This window comes from Melanerpes formicivorus, unplaced genomic scaffold (genome assembly GCF_026170545.1).
Source record: "Melanerpes formicivorus ecotype bairdi unplaced genomic scaffold, bMelFor1.0.p_v2 SCAF_16, whole genome shotgun sequence".
NCBI classification, from domain to species: Eukaryota; Metazoa; Chordata; class Aves; order Piciformes; family Picidae; genus Melanerpes; species Melanerpes formicivorus.
Genome location: NW_027142368.1, coordinates 12,597,360 through 12,612,569, shown reverse-complemented (window position 1 = coordinate 12,612,569; position 15,210 = coordinate 12,597,360). Strand labels below are relative to the sequence as shown.

The 15,210-nt window shown below is 60.7% G+C and overlaps 2 protein-coding genes across 8 annotated transcripts; both read left to right on the top strand.

Moving 5' to 3' along the window:
* Positions 1-1,910: 1,910 nt before the first annotated feature.
* Positions 1,911-9,874, top strand: LOC137445981 (aldehyde dehydrogenase family 3 member B1-like). Of its 5 annotated transcripts, none has more exons than XM_068148199.1 (10): positions 1,912-3,647; positions 4,208-4,367; positions 6,081-6,191; positions 6,268-6,388; positions 6,554-6,639; positions 6,765-6,846; positions 8,153-8,539; positions 8,626-8,792; positions 8,950-9,049; positions 9,303-9,874. In XM_068148199.1, the coding sequence occupies exons 1-10, from the start codon at positions 3,532-3,534 to the stop codon at positions 9,836-9,838; spliced, it is 1,866 nt and encodes a 621-aa protein (XP_068004300.1). In that variant the 5' UTR covers positions 1,912-3,531; the 3' UTR covers positions 9,839-9,874. The 5 variants fall into 5 exon arrangements, with proteins under 5 accessions (XP_068004302.1, XP_068004300.1, XP_068004299.1 ...); XM_068148198.1 differs by having other exon boundaries at positions 4,205-4,367; XM_068148200.1 differs by having other exon boundaries at positions 1,915-3,647; positions 4,205-4,367; positions 9,577-9,838.
* Positions 9,875-9,973: 99 nt separating this feature from the next.
* On the top strand, positions 9,974-14,229 carry NDUFS8 (NADH:ubiquinone oxidoreductase core subunit S8). Of its 3 annotated transcripts, none has more exons than XM_068148228.1 (7): positions 9,974-10,029; positions 11,365-11,412; positions 11,516-11,578; positions 12,415-12,504; positions 12,603-12,775; positions 13,710-13,838; positions 13,983-14,229. In XM_068148228.1, the coding sequence occupies exons 2-7, from the start codon at positions 11,373-11,375 to the stop codon at positions 14,112-14,114; spliced, it is 627 nt and encodes a 208-aa protein (XP_068004329.1). In that variant the 5' UTR covers positions 9,974-10,029; positions 11,365-11,372; the 3' UTR covers positions 14,115-14,229. The 3 variants fall into 3 exon arrangements, with proteins under 3 accessions (XP_068004329.1, XP_068004330.1, XP_068004331.1); XM_068148229.1 differs by having other exon boundaries at positions 10,011-10,029; positions 11,362-11,412; XM_068148230.1 differs by lacking the exon at positions 9,974-10,029 and adding an exon at positions 10,079-10,100.
* Positions 14,230-15,210: the final 981 nt, after the last annotated feature.

Genomic DNA, 15,210 nt, shown 5'->3' with positions numbered 1-15,210 from the left:
GCCTGGTCTCTCCTCAGCACTTCCATCACCCAGTTTGGGAGGTGTCAGACTGGAATTCATAGTTTCATAGTTTCATTCAGGGTTGGAAGGGACCACAAGGATCATCTAGTTCCAACCCCCCTGCCATGGGCAGGGACACCCCACACTAGATCAGGCTGGACAGAGCCTCATCCAGCCTGCTCTTAAACACCCCCAGGGACGGGGCCTCGACCACCTCCCTGGACAACCCATTCCAGGGTTTCACCACTCTCATGGTGAAGAACCTCCTCCTCACATCTAGCCTGAATCTCCCCACCTCCAGCTTCATTCCATTCCCCCTAGTCCTATCACTACCTGAGATCCTGAGAAGTCCTTCCCCAGCCTTCCTGTAGGCCCCCTTCAGATACTGGAAGGCGACAATTAGGTCTCCTCGGAGCTTTCTCTTCTGCAGACTGAACAGCCCCAACTCCTTCAGTCTGTCCTCATAGGAGAGGTGCTCCAGCCCTCTGATCATCCTCGTGGCCCTTCTCTGGACACGCTCCAGCACCTCCACATCCCTCTTGTAATAGGGGCTCCAGAACTGGACACAGTACTCCAGGTGGGGTCTCACCAGGGCTGAGTAGAGGGGGAGGATCACCTCCCTCGACCTGCTAGCCACACTTCTCCTGATGCAGCCCAGGATCTGATTGGCTTTGCGGGCTGCAAGTGCACACTGAGAGCTCATGTTGAGCTTTTTGTCCACCAGCACCCCCAAGTCTCTCTCCTCAGGGCTACCCTCCAGCCAGTCACTGCCCAGCCTGTATTTGTGCCTGGGATTGCCTCGACCCAGATGCAGGACCCTGCACTTGCTCTTATTGAACTTCATGAGGTTGGCTTGTGCCCACCTCTCCAGCCTGTCAAGGTCCCTCTGGATGGCCTCCCTTCCCTCCAGCGTGTCTGCTGCACCACACAGCTTGGTGTCATCAGCAAACTTGCTGAGGGTGCACTCAATGCCACTGTCCATGTCCCCCACAAAGATGTTGAATAAGACAGGTCCCAGGACTGATCCCTGAGGGACTCCACTTGTCACTGGCCTCCACTGGGACATGGAGCCATTGACAGCCACTCTTTGGGTGCGGCCATCAAGCCAGTTCCTTATCCATCTAGTGGTCACCCATCAAACCCATGTGTCACCAGTTTGGAGACCAGGATGTGGTGCGGGACAGTGTCGAAGGCTTTGCTCAGGTCCAGGTAAATGACATCAGTTGCTCGCCCCTCATCTATTAATTTTGTCACCTGCTCATAGAAGGCCACCAGGTTGGTCAGGCAGGATTTGCCCTTGGCAAAGCCATGCTGACTGTTCCCAATCACCTCTTCACTATTCTTTTGAGCGAGTAGTGACTCCAGGAGGATCTGTTCCATGATCTTTCCGGGCACAGAGGTGAGACTGACTGGCCTGTAGTTCCCTGGTTCCTCCTTCTTGCCCTTTTTGAAGATGGGGGCAATGTTTCCCCTTTTCCAGTCTGTGGGGACTTCACCAGACTGCCAGGACTTTTGAAATATAATAGAGAGGGGTTTAGCAACCTCATCTGCCAGTTCTCTCAGTACCCGTGGGTGTAACCCGTCGGGTCCCATGGACTTGAACACTTTCAGGTTCTTCAGATGATCACGAACCTGATCTGTACTTACAATGGGCAGTTCTTCCTCCCCGTCCCTGGCTTTGACTTCCATAACATCAGGAGTGTGGCTAGAGGCCCTTGCAGTGAAGACTGAGGTAAAGAAGTTATTAAGTACCTCAGCCTTTTCCTCATCACATGTGACCATGTCACCATTTTCCTTTCTGAGGGGGCCCACACCTTCCCTAGTCTTCTTCTTCCCATTAATATACCTGTAAAAGTTCTTAGTATTCCCTTTAATCTCCCTGGCTAGATTCAACTCAAACTCTGGCCACTGAGCCCCAGGGGGCAGGTGCCCTCACCCCACGTGCCCCCCACCCATCGCACCAACACCCTCAGCCCCACCATCACCTTCTGCTGGTGGCAGTGAGGTGTTCCCAGGGTGGCTTTGTATCATCAGCTACTTTCCTGGTGGTACCAGAGTGGGAGGAGTGGACATCCTGCTGTGGGTGCCCTGCTTTAGCAGGGGGGGGTTGGACTGGATGATCTCCAGAGGTCCCTTCCAACCCCTCACCATGCTGAGATTGTGGGATTTCAATCTTCCCTTTTTTCTCCCCTCCCTGCCACCCATCTGCTGGTTGCACCCCAGAGAGCTGGGAGAACAGGAGTTGTGCACAGAGGTCCAGGCTCAGCAGGTGCTGATAGCACATCTGGAGGTGTGAGAGGCTGAAGAAGGTGGAACCTTGCTCACCATGGTTGTGCACAGGATCTCATCGTCATGCCCTGGGTGCTCTGCAGGGGGCTGGGGCTGAGTGCAGGTTTGAGACTCATTTTGGGGACAAGGAATGAATCATGGCTTGTTCTTTTGGTCTGGAGGCCACCAGCCAAGTGCTCCATCTTGCAGATGAGGGTGAAGCTGAGGCTGTCCATCCTGAGCTTGCAGCGTGGGAAAACCTCAGTGGGAAACAAAAGGAGGAAAGAGGTCCCTAGAAGGGTGGTCAGACGCTGGAGCAGGGCCAGGGAGGATGTGGAAACTCTGTCCTGGGTGCTCCCTGAGGATCAGAGGGACAACAAGGTGTGAGCTGGCCCTGGCTGATGGTGCAGAACAGGGAAGAGTGGCTGGCACCCATCAGGCTCTGCTGCCATTGAGACCTGGCCAGGATGGAGAGGCTGGGGAGAGGAACCTCATGGAGTTCAAGGACAAGTGAAGGGTCCTCTGCCTGGGGAGGAACAATCCCCTGCAGCAGTACAGATGAGAGGGGACCTCTTGGGAAGCAGCTCCACAGATAAAGACCCAGGAGTGCTGGGAGACAACAAGTTGCCCATGAGCCAGCAATGTGCCCTCGTGGCCAAGAAGGCCAATGGTGCCCTGGGGGCATAAAGAGGACTATGGCCAGCAGGTCAAGGAGGGTTCTCTTCCCCCTCTTCTCTGTCCTGATGAAGCCACAACTGGAGTCCAGTTCTGTGCTCCCCAGTTCAAGAGAGATTGGGAACTGCTGGAGAGAGTCCAGGGGAGGCTCTGGAGACGCTGAGGGGCCTGGAGCAGCTCTGTGAGGAGCAAAGGCTGAGAGCCCTGGGGCTGTGGAGCCTGCAGAAGAGCAGCCCCAGAGGGCTGGGTGATCTCCAGAGCTCCCTTCCAGCCCCCTCCACGCTGGGATTCAGGGATGCGTTTTGCATCCATTGGCTTGGGCTGGAACAGAGCCAGTGACGTCCAGCAGGGCTGGCAGCCAAGGAGGCAGGGCCAGCAGCAAGCCTGAGCTCTCTCCTCCCAGGATGAACAGGCTGGGACAAGTGGGCTGTGACTGGCACAGGGTGGCTGCCTGCGCTCCACCAGCTCTGCAGCTCAGCAGGGGCCTCTGAGCTCTTCTGCTCAGGGAGAAAGTTCTCATTCCCTGGGTGAGGAACCAGCCCCTGGGGCACGGCAGTGGAAGCAGCCTCACCTCCCTCCCCTGGGAGCATGGAAACCAGCAGCCTCTTCCCACAGCCCTTGGGCAGTGGGGCCACGAAAGCTCCTGAGCATGAGAACAGCGCTGGTGGTGGGAAGGAGAGTGTGGACAGCGATGATGCCATGAGGTGAGAGCCTCTGGTTGAGGCACAAGGAAGCAGGAGGAGGCTGGGTGCCCTGCCATCAGCCCAGGGTTCTGATGGGATGCTGGAGTGGGATGTGGAGCTATGGTGACCCAGAGATAGGGTGGGATGTGGAGCTGGGGTGACATAGAACCAGGGTGGGATGTGGAGCTGGGGTGACATGGAAGCAGGGTGGGATGTGGAGCTGGGGTGACATGGAAGCAGGGTGGGATGTGGAGCTGGGGTGACATGGAAGCAGGGTGGGATGTGGAGCTGGGGTGACGTAGAACCAGGGTGGGATGTGGAGCTGGGGTGACATGGAAGCAGGGTGGGATGTGGAGCTGGGGTGAATTGGAAGCAGGGTGGGATGGGGAGCTGGGGTGACGTAGAACCAGGGTGGGATGGGGAGCTGAGGTGACATGGAAGCAGGGTGGGATGTGGAGCTGGGGTGACATGGAAGCAGGGTGGGATGTGGAGCTGGGGTGACATGGAAGCAGGGTGGGACGTGGAGCTCCTCACTGGGAGCATGTGGGATGGGGCTGGAGTCCCTCTGACCCCCATAGCAGGAACCCCTATGCTGGGCTGGTGAGCCACCTGAGGGCCAGCTGGCTCTCAAGGAAGTCCTGGCCCATGGAGTATCGTGTGGCCCAGCTGGAGGCCCTGGGACGCTTCCTGGAGGAGAAGGAGGAGGACATCCTGGAGGCTGCCACGCTGGACATGGGCAAAGTGAGGGTGTGATGGGAACTGAGGGAACCCATGGCTGAAGGAGCCTAGGTGCTGCCCACAGCCACACCAACTCCTGCACTCAAGCAGGATGTCCTGGGTCAGCTAAACTTCCTCACATGTTGGGTTGATCCATCCTTGTGCTTGCCTCTGCCCTGGGCTTGCAGCCAGCAGATGTGGAGGAAGGAGGTAGAACACTTCCCAACCCACCTCCTCCAGAGCTGTCCAAGTGTGCACAGAACAAGGCTGTGGGGAGTGCCCAGCCTCCATTAACCATTTCCAAACACATCAGCCTCAGTTCACCTCCTTCCCCCAACTCTCCTCACTAACCCTGCCCTTGGGTTTCCCACCCAGTGTTGTTCTCCTGCCTTCTTGGTGCTTTCAGTCTGGCCCCAACCTCTTGTCCCCCACAGCTCCTTTAGCTCTTGCTGAGCATTGCTCAGCTGCCCTCTGGGGCTGCTCTTCTGCAGGCTCAGCAGCCCCAGGGCTCTCAGCCTTTGCTCCTCACAGAGATGCTCCACACCACTCAGCACCTTTGTAGCTCCAGACCAAATAGGATTCAACACCCAGACCAGTCCTTTGTTCTCCAAAATGCCACCACCACTTCTGCAGCCCCCATGTAACTTCCTTTTCCTGGCAATGAGCTGAGCTGAAGCTCAGGCAGGTTTCTGCTGACAGAAGGAGTGTGGCAACATCACAAAAGGGAAGAAAACTTGCCCAGCAGGAACAAAGTTGATCAAGTATGCAGGTGTGTCACATGAAGTTATCAGTGCCCCCAGCCAACCTTTAGAACTCCAATACTCTGAGACCCTGCTCTGCAGGAATCAGCTGAAGATAGCAAGCTGGAGATGAGCCAGGGGGTGCCCAGGTGGCCTGGAGCAGCAAGAGCGTGGCCAGCAAGAGCAGGGCAGGGATTGTCCCCTGGGCTGGGCACTGCTGAGGCCACACCTGGAATCCTGAGGTCAGTTGTGGGCCTCTCACTCCCAGAAGGACATTGAGGAGCTGGAGCAGGTCCAGAGGAGGACAACAAAGCTGGGCAAGGGTCTGGAGAACAGGGCTGGGGAGGAGCAGCTGAGGGAGCTGGGGGTGTTGAGCCTGGAGAGAAGGAGGCTGAGGGGAGAGCTTCTGGCTCTCTGCAGCTCCCTGCAAGGAGCTTGGAGCCAGGTGGGGGTTGGACTCTTCTGCCAAGGGTCAAGTGCCAGGACAAGAGGCAATGGCCTCAGGCTGCCCCAGGGGAGGTTTGGGTTGGCCATGAGAGATGTCCTCACCCGAAAGGGCTGCCAAAGCCTGCCACCGGCTGCCCAGGGCAGTGGTGGAGTCCTCATCACAGGTTCACAGGATGGTAGGGCTTGGAGGTGACCTCTGTAAAGTGAGTCCAACCCCCCTGCCAGAGCAGGACCACACAACCATACACTCTAGTGCAGGTCAGACAGGAATGCATCCAGTTAGGTCTTGAAAGTCTCCAGAGGGGGAGACTCCACAACTTCTCTGGGGAGCATGTCCAACCCCTGAAGGGTTTCAAAGCCCTGGAGCTGTGGTGCTGAGGGCCACGGTTTGGTGGTGCCCTGGCAGTGCTGGGGGAAGGGTTGGACTCCATGCTCTTCAAGCTCTTTTCCAACCAAAGCCACTCTGTGATGATTCTCACCACGGTGAGGTGGCCATGGGGCTGTGGCTGCAGCGGTGGCCACGATGACCTCTCGTGTGTCCCCTCCCCAGCCACACGTTGAAACGCAGCTCTCCGAGATCTTCGTTTGCAGGGGCGAGCTCAACCACACGCTCAACAACCTCAGCACCTGGATGAAGGATGAGCACGTGGAGAAGAACTGGGTATGGGGGGCACTGGCCTGGTGGGGACACAGAGGGTGGGCTGGGGATGTCCCTCATGCCGTCCTTGCGTCCCCAGGCGATGCAGCTGGACTCGGCCTTCATCCGCAAGGAGCCCTACGGGGTGGTGCTCATCATTGCGCCCTGGAACTACCCCATCAACCTCCTCCTGGTGCCCCTCATTGGGGCCATCGCTGCTGGTGAGGCTGCCCTGGGGCCCTGACGTACTGGGGGGGTAGCAAAACCTCGCTCTGGGCAGCGTCTGGTCCCCCATGGGGCGGGAATGTGGTGGTGGTGCTGTGCTGAGAACAGAGCCTGCTCCCCGTGAGCGAGGTCCTCACCAGCAGAGAGCCTCTGCCCTGCAGGGAACTGTGTCGTTGTGAAACCCTCTGAAGTGAGCAAGAACACGGAGAGGCTGATGGCTGAGATGCTGCCAAAGTACCTGGACAAGGTAAAAAGAACCTTCTGCTGTGGGCCACCTCTCTCTGCAGGGATGCTTCTCACTGTGTGTCCCAAACCTGCTTGGCCAAGTCACCTCCACCCACCCCTCCTCCTGCCTTCCACCCCGTGTCACAGGACTGCTTTGCTGTGGTGACTGCTGGCGTGGAGGGGACCACCAGACTGCTGGAGAACAAATTTGACTACATCTTCTACACTGGTAGGCCCCATAGGGAACCTCTAGTCCCATCCAGGCAACCAGCACCAGAACAGGAGGACACAGTCTCAAGCTGCGCCAGGGGGAGCTCAGGCTGGATGTTAGGAAGAAGTTCTTCCCAGAAAGAGAGGTTGGCCACTGGGATGTGCTGCCCAGGGAGGTGGTGGAGTCACCATCACTGGAGGTGTTTAGGAAGAGACTGGATGGGCTGCTTGGTGCCATGGTTTAGTTGATCAGATGGTGTTGGGTGATAGGTTGGACTTGATCTCCAAGGTCTTTTCCAACTTGGTCAATTCAATTCCAATTCCCATTCCAATTCCATTCCAATTCAATTTAATTCAACTCTATCCTATCCCTAGGGCATGGGGCTGTCCCAGCAAACCCAGGATGGATCTGCTGGGGGGTGGTGTCTGAACCACACTGGGCTCACGTTGTGTGGTAGTTATAGGCTATGCCTTGAAAGTTCTTCACAGATCTTGAACAGAAAGTAGTGGAACGTAAGTAAATCACTGCTGGGTGTAGAAAGGACCCCCCCCAGCTGCCGAGATTTGGTCTCTTCTTGCAAGGGGCAAGCGACAGGATGAGGAAATGGCCTCAAGCTGCCCCAGGGGAGGTTTAGGTTGGCCATGAGGAACAATGTCTTGCCCTCGAGGGTTGTCATAGGCCTGGCCCAGGCTGCCCAGGACAGTGGTGGAGTCCCCATCCCGGGAGGGGTTTCAGAGCCCTGGAGATGTGGTGCTGAGGGCCAGGGTTTGGGTTATCCTTTGACTCGATGCCAGCAGGCAGCTTTGCCTCCTTGGAGAGCCACATTGCAGAGCTGTGCTGCAGCCAGTGAGCTCTTCCCTCTTGCTGCTGCTGCTTTGCTGCTCTTCAGGCAGCTCCTCAGTGGGCAGGGTGGTGATGCCAGGCACCTGACGCTGGTGATGCTGGAGCCAGGTGGGGGTTGGACTCTTCTCCCAAGAAACAAGCAGCAGGTCAAGAGGGAATGGCCTCAAGTTGCCCCAGGGGCTTAGGTTGGACAAGAAGCTTGTTCATGGAAAGGGTTGTAGAGGCCTGGCCCAGGCCAGTGGTAGACTTCCCATCCCTGGAGGGGTTTCCAAGCCCTGGAGCTGTGGTGCTGAGGGCCACGGCTTGGTGGTGCCCTGGCAGTGCTGGGGGAAGGCTTGGAGTCCACGATCTCAAAGCTCTCTTCTAACCTCAACCTCAAGCACTCCACGGCTCCGCGGCCGGATGCCTTTCCCCTGGCTCAGCAGGGGGAGCCCCAGGCCGCAGCCTTGCCTCACGCCGCCGCTGTTGCGCCGCTCCTCAGGCAGCCCCGCGGTGGGCAGGGTGGTGATGAGCGCTGCTGCCAGGCACCTGACGCCGGTGACGCTGGAGCTGGGGGGCAAGAACCCCTGCTACGTGTCCGACAGCTGCCACGTGCAGAACGCCGCTCGGCGCCTGGCCTGGGGACGCTTCTTCAACGCCGGCCAGACCTGCATCGCGCCGGACTACGTCCTCTGCAGCCTGGAGATGCAGGAGAAGCTGATGCCGGCCCTGCGGGAGGCCATCACCGAGTTTTATGGCCCCAACCCTCAGGAGTCCTCCAGCTTTGCCCGGATCGTCGGGGACCGACACTTCCAGCGGGTGAGCGCCCTGCTGAGCGGCGGCCGCGTGGCCATCGGGGGACAGACGGACGCAGCGACGCGCTACATCGGTGAGGATACGGCCTGGAAGGTGGGTGGGCAGGCTTGGGGTGCGGGTCCCAGGCGCTCCAGGCTTGGCTTTTCCCTCTCTTGGCAGCCCCCACAGTGCTGGTGGATGTGCAGCAGGATGACCCTGTGATGCAGGAGGAGATCTTTGGGCCCGTCCTGCCCATCTTCACGGTGAAGAGCGTGGACGATGCCATTGCCTTCATCAACGCCCGGGAGCGGCCCTTGGCCATCTATGTCTTCTCCTCCAGCAAGCAGGTGTGGGGCTGGGCTAGCAGCAGCGTCTCCTTCAGCTCGGGCCACATCCTGCTGAGACCTCATATCCCCAGCTGTGAATGCCCTGGCGTGCCTCAGGCAACAGGCAGGCAAAGGGCGCCTAGCAGGTGCTCAGCACCCTCCTGCCCTCTCCCCTCAGGTGGTGAAGAGGGTGCTGGAGAGGACAAGCAGCGGTGGCTTCTGTGGCAATGACACCATCATGCACTTCACACTGACCTCACTGCCCTTTGGTGGCATTGGTAGGTCCAAACACCTGAGAGCAGGGTGCTGTGGGACCTCCCCCCCCCCCCAGCACCCAGGGCTGAGCCAAGCCAGCTCCTGGGGGAACCTAGCCCAGAGTCCACAAGCTCTGCCACCACTCAGGTCCCTCCTGTTCTGGGGCTGCATTCCCAGCACTGGTCCTGAACTTCTGTACAGTGTCTCACATGTCCCCTACCCCACTGTCCTCTGCCTCATCCTCTAATAGCATCTCTGTCTTAATCTGTTTCCCAGGGATATGCTCCAGTGTCCCCAGCCCCAGCACCTCCTGGGACTGCTCGCCCAGTATCCGACCCCTGGGACACTTGTCACTGTGGCTCTTGTCCCTGTCCCCTCAGTATTCCCTGCCTAGAACCGGTGCTCTGCTGCCAACCCTCCCGTCCCGGGAGCTGTGCCGTGGCTCAGAGCCCGGTGCTCCTGCCCCTGAAGTCTCGCTCCCTGCTCTGAATCCTTCCCCGGCAGCCGGTTCCGCTCCCAGTGCCGGGCCCTCACGCACGGTGCTCCGCAGGGCAGAGCGGCATGGGGCGCTGTCACGGCCGCTTCACCTTCGACACTTTCTCGCATTCACGAGCCACACTGCTGCGTGGGAACGGCCGGGAAGCCTTCAACAAACCCCGCTACCCGCCCTACGAACAGCGACGCCTGCCGCTGCTGCGCTCCGCCAGCCAGGTCAAGCGAGACGAAGCCTGCGCCATCCTCTGACCCCGCACCTCCCGCACAATAAACACGCCTGTCCAATCGCGAGCGTTTCCCCGCCCATCCGTTTTTAGGCGACCCAATGGGAAGCTAGGCTGTCACCGCCCTATCAGCCAATGGAGGCCTTTTTCCCGCCCCCTGTTTTCCCAGCGAGCCAATGGGGAAGGAGTCTAGCGCGGCCCGTCGCTGCGCTGCGACCCCGCGCTGCGCCGCTGCCCTGTGGCGCATGCGTAGTGCGGTTAGGACGGCCGGGTCCTTGGGGGAGGTGAGTGGGGGAGAGCCGGCGGTACCGGGGCCCTGGGGAAGGGGCTGCCAGGTGGGGCCGACGGGGCTCAGGTTTGTGATGTTCTACGGTGCTCCCATATCCAGCTTGGGGCAGAGGGGCAGGCCCGGACGCTTGGCTCCCCTTGTCTTTGGGCACAGACACTGAGTCCCCGAGGCCTTTTGGGGGTCGAGGTGTGGGGGCAGCGCTGTCCGCTCCTGGGGGGTGCTGGAGAGTGGGGAGGGGATGGACTTGGAGCAGGGCTTTTGGGTGGTATGAGGTGGGGGAGGCTCCTCGAGGTCTCTCAGGCAGGGCTTGGGGGTGGGCAGGACCCCTGGGTCCGTTGAGTGGGGGTCAGACACCCTTGCAGGGACACACACGTGGGTTCTTTGGGGGGAGGTGGGGGGGGGGCACACAAGGTGATTGTGTCGCTCAGAAGGGACATCGTGGTTCCATGGGGGCGGGGGGAGGCCTGCAACAAGGTGCCTGGGTCAGCTGGCAGGGGAACGGGAGGGGACAGGACGGGACGGGGCAGGACGGCTGGGGTCCCTTTAGGGGGGCACGACACCTGGGTCACTTGGAGGGGGCAACACTTTGGTCCCTTGTGGGAAAGTCGGGGGGTGAAGCAGGATACCTGGGTACCTTTTAGGGTGGGGGTGGTGGATATCTGGACCACTTGGTGGGGAGGGGTGGGGGAAACAGGACAGCTGGGTCCCTTGTGCGAGGTGCTGACACCTGGGTCCGTTTGGGGAGGGGGGCTGCGCGTTTGGGTCCTTATGGGGAAGAGGCACTGTTGAGTCCCTTGTTGGGGGACACAGTTTGGGTTCTCTGTTGAGGTTGTGGGGGGCACAGCACAGCTGGGTCCCTTGTGGGGTGGGACACAGGACCCAGGGGTCTGTTTTGGGGAGGGAGTTGGAGGTTTGGGTCCCTTGGGGGTGGGCGGAGCTGGTTCCCTTGTTGCAGGGTGGGGAACAGGGCGCCCGGGTCCCCGGTGGGAGGTGGTGGGGCCAGGAGCCCTGGGTCCATTTTGGGGTGTGGGGAAGGGTAAGACATCTTGGTCTCTCGTAGGTGGGGGGCAAACAGGACGCTTGAGTCCGTTTGTTGAGGTGCTGGGGGGGTGGTTGGGCATCTGGGTCCCTTGAAGGGGAGCGGGGGACATCTGAGTCCCTTGCAGGAGGAGGGCTCGTAGGGGCACCACGTCGCTTCTGGTAGTGGGCTGGGGGTCAGGGCTCCTGGGTGGTGCCCTGTGGGTCGTGGGGGATGTGCTCAGGACCACCCCCAGCCACTTGCTGAGCGGGCAGCTGAGTGCCCTCAGGCTGTGTCCCCCTGTCCCAGCAGGACCGGAGATGGCGGCGCTGCGCTTGCTGTACCAGGCTGCCCGCAGAGGTGAGGCTGTGCCAGGCACCCCTTTGCCCCTCTCCCCTCTCCCCCAAACCCTCCTGACCCTCCTCCTCCTCTCTCTCTCTCTCTTTCCTCCCTACCCACCAAGGCCCAACAGCCCCCCTGGGATACCTGCGCCCGCTCAGCACCAGCACCCCCAGGGACACCTACAGTGAGTTGGGGCACAGGGTGGGTACAGGTGGGGTGGGCACAGCTTCCCCCTCTTTGCAGGTAGACACAGCTGGGGTTGGCACATCTTTCGTCCCCCTGTGGAGTGGGCACAGCTGAGGTGGCCACAGCTTCTCTCTCCCTGTGGGTTGGGCACAGCTTCCTTCTCTCCAGGGGATAGGCACAGCTGCAGTGGGCACAACTTCTTCCTTTCTGTGGGGTGGGCACAGCTTCCACCTGCTTGGGATGGGTGCAGCTGGGGTGGGCACAACTGCCATCTGATTGGGGTGGGCACAGCTCCCACCTGCTTGGGGTGGGCACAGCTGGGGCGGGCACAACTGCCATCTGCTTGGGGTGGGCACAGCTGGCATCTGCTTGGGGTGGGCACAGCTGGCATGTGCACAACTGCCATCTGCTTGGGGTGGGCACAACTGCCATCTGCTTGGGGTGGGCATAGCTGGGGTGGGCACAGCTGGGGTGGGCACAACTGCCATCTGCTTGGGGTGGGCACAGCTGGGGTGGGCACAACTGCCATCTGCTTGGGGTGGGCACAGCTGGCATCTGCTTGGGGTGGGCACAGCTGGCATGTGCACAACTGCCATCTGCTTGGGGTGGGCACAGCTGGGGTGGGCACAGCTGGCATCTGCTTGGGGTGTGCACAGCTCCCATCTGCTTGGGATGGGCACAGCTCCCAGCTGCTTGGGGCGGGCACAGCTTCCCCTCCTCCCGGGGGCGGTGGGCATTTCCCGCTCTCTGTGGGGAGGGGGGAGGGGTGCAGGTTCCCCTGTGCCCCCGGGGGTGGGCACAGCTGGCACGGGCACAGCTCCCCCCTCCCCCCAGAGTACGTCAACGTGCAGGAGCCGGCCATGGACATGCGCTCCATCACCGACCGCGCCGCCCAGACCCTGCTGTGGACCGAGCTCATCCGAGGTGAGCCTGCCGCCCTCTCCTCCTCCCCCACAGCCCACCCCTGGGCTGCCCACCTCCCACCCTACCCCTCCCACAACCTCCCTGCTTTCTCTCCCCAGGCTTGGCCATGACCCTGAGCTACCTTTTCCGGGAGCCAGCCACCATCAACTACCCCTTTGAGAAGGGCCCCCTGAGCCCCCGGTTCCGGGGGGAGCACGCCCTGCGCCGCTACCCCTCGGGAGAGGAGAGGTGCATCGCCTGCAAGCTCTGCGAGGCCATCTGCCCTGCACAGGTCAGCTCCAGGGCCTGCAGGGTGGGCTGCAGGAGCACAGCAAGCCACCCTCACTCAGTCTGTAGATGACACTAAGCTGTTGATCTGGCCAGGCTTGGATCTGTGGGATGAGGTCTGACCAGGCTAAGCGCTGGGTCCTGCCCCTGGCTCACGACAGCCCCAGGCTGGGGGCAGAGTGGAAAGTGTCTGGTGGCAAAGGAGCTGGCAGGGGGTTGGTGACAGCAGCTGGAGATGAGCCAGGGGGTGCCCAGGTGGCCAAGAAGGCTACCAGTAGCCTGGCCTGGAGCAGCAAGAGTGTGGCCAGCAGGAGCAGGGCAGGGATTGTCCCCTGGGCTGGGCACTGCTGAGGCCACAGCTGGAACCCTGGGGGCAGTCTTGGGCCTCTCACTCCCAGAAGGACATTGAGGAGCTGGAGCAGGTTCAGAGTAGGGCAACATAGCTGGGGAAGGGTCTGGAGAACAGGGCTGGGGAGGAGCAGCTGAGGGAGCTGGAGGTGTTGAGCCTGAGCAAAGGAGGCTGAGGGGAGAGCTTCTGGCTCTCTGCAGCTCCCTGCAAGGAGGCTGCAGCCAGGTGGGGGCTGGGCTCTTATGCCAAGGAACAAGTGACAGGAAAGGAGGGAATGGCCTCACATTGCCCCAGGGGAGGTTTAGTTCAGACATGAGGAACAATTCGTTGCCCTTGGGGGTTGTCAAGGCCTGGCCCAGGCTGCCCAGGGCAGTGGTGGAGTCCCCCTCCCTGGAGGGGTTTCCATGCCACGGAGATGCGGCGCTGGTTTAGCAGCCACCCGGCAAGTGCTGAGCTCAGGGCTGTGCTCCACGGCCTTACAGCCCTTTTTCCAACCAAAAACCATTCTGTGGTTCACTCCCAACTCCTCCTGCCGGCTCTGGGGGGTGCCCTTGTCCCTGTGTGGGCTCTGACGGTGTCCCTGCCCCAGGCCATCACCATCGAGGCGGAGCCCCGAGCCGACGGCAGCCGCCGCACCACGCGCTACGACATCGACATGACCAAGTGCATCTACTGCGGCTTCTGCCAGGAGGCCTGCCCTGTGGATGCCATCGTGGAGGTCAGCTGGGGGCACACGCAGAGCTGGGGGCAGTGAGACGCCCCCCACCTCCCCCATCCCCCGCTCCAAGCCCTGCTCAGGGCCGACGGTGGGGGTCCAGCAATCCTGGAGACCAACAGCTTTTGTTTTCCCTCCTCTTGGTAGGGTCCCAACTTCGAGTTCTCCACAGAGACCCACGAGGAGCTGCTCTACAACAAGGAGAAGCTGCTCAACAATGGGGACAAGTGGGAGGCTGAGATTGCTGCCAACATCCAGGCCGATTACCTCTACCGGTGACGGCCACATCTCCTCCCCCCCTCCCCCAGAATAAAGGCTGTGGTGTTGGGGGGGGGCTTGGTGGTGGTTCTGCCACCTCCTCCCCTCAGCTGCCCTGCTGCCTCCTGGACCTCCAGCTCCAGCTTTCTCTGTGTCACCTCTGCTTTGGGGCAAAGAAAGGGTTGAATCCCCCCCACCCCCACCATGGTTGGGGGTTGGGTAGGGGGCTGGATGGATTTTGGGGAGGGGGATTTGTGTCCTGCAATGACAGAGTTGGGGCACAGCAGAAGGGAAGGGGGTGGAGGACACACAGTGGTTTGGAGCAGTGCTGGGGGGTGGTTGAAGAAGCTCCTGGAGGGGTTCCTGGGGTGCTCTCAGGGATGGGATTGGTGGCCCTGGGGCTGGGTGGGAGCATCCCTGGGCCCCAGCTTCCTGGGACAGCCACTGAGGGGAGTTGCAGAGGTAGCAAGGAGGAGCCAGTGGTCCTGAGAGGAGCACCCTGCGGCACTGAAGGGATCCCGGTGGTACCGAGGTGACGCCGAGAGGATCCTGGTGGCACTGAAAGGGTCCCAGTGGTACTGGGGAGGTCCTGGTGGTCCTGAGGCAGGTTCTGGTTGTACCAAGGCAGGGTCCCTGTGTTGTCCAGATGGATCTGATGGCACTGAGGGGATTCCTGGTGGCACCGGGAGGGGTCCCTGTGGTACCAAGGAAGGATCCTGGTTGTACTGAGGGGGGGTCCCAGTGGTATCCAGATGGGTCTGGTGGTACTGAGAGGGGTCCCTGGTGGTATCGGGAGGGGGGGGGGGTGTCGTGGTGGTATCAAGGGGGATAGAGTGGTACTGAGGGGGGGTCCCAGTGGTACTGAGGAGGGTCCCAGTGGTACTGAGGAGGATCCCAGTGGTACTGAGGAGGGTCCCAGTGGTACTGAGGAGGGTCCCAGTTCTACCGAGGAGGAGTCCCGGTGGTACCGAGGGGGTCTGGTGGTACCGAGGAGGGTCTGGTGGTACCGAGGGGGATTTGGTGCCACTGCGGAGGGGATCCCGTTTGTACCGAGGAGGGTCCCGGTTGTACCGTGGTGGAATCCCAGTCGTACTGCGGGGGGTGTCCAATGGCACTG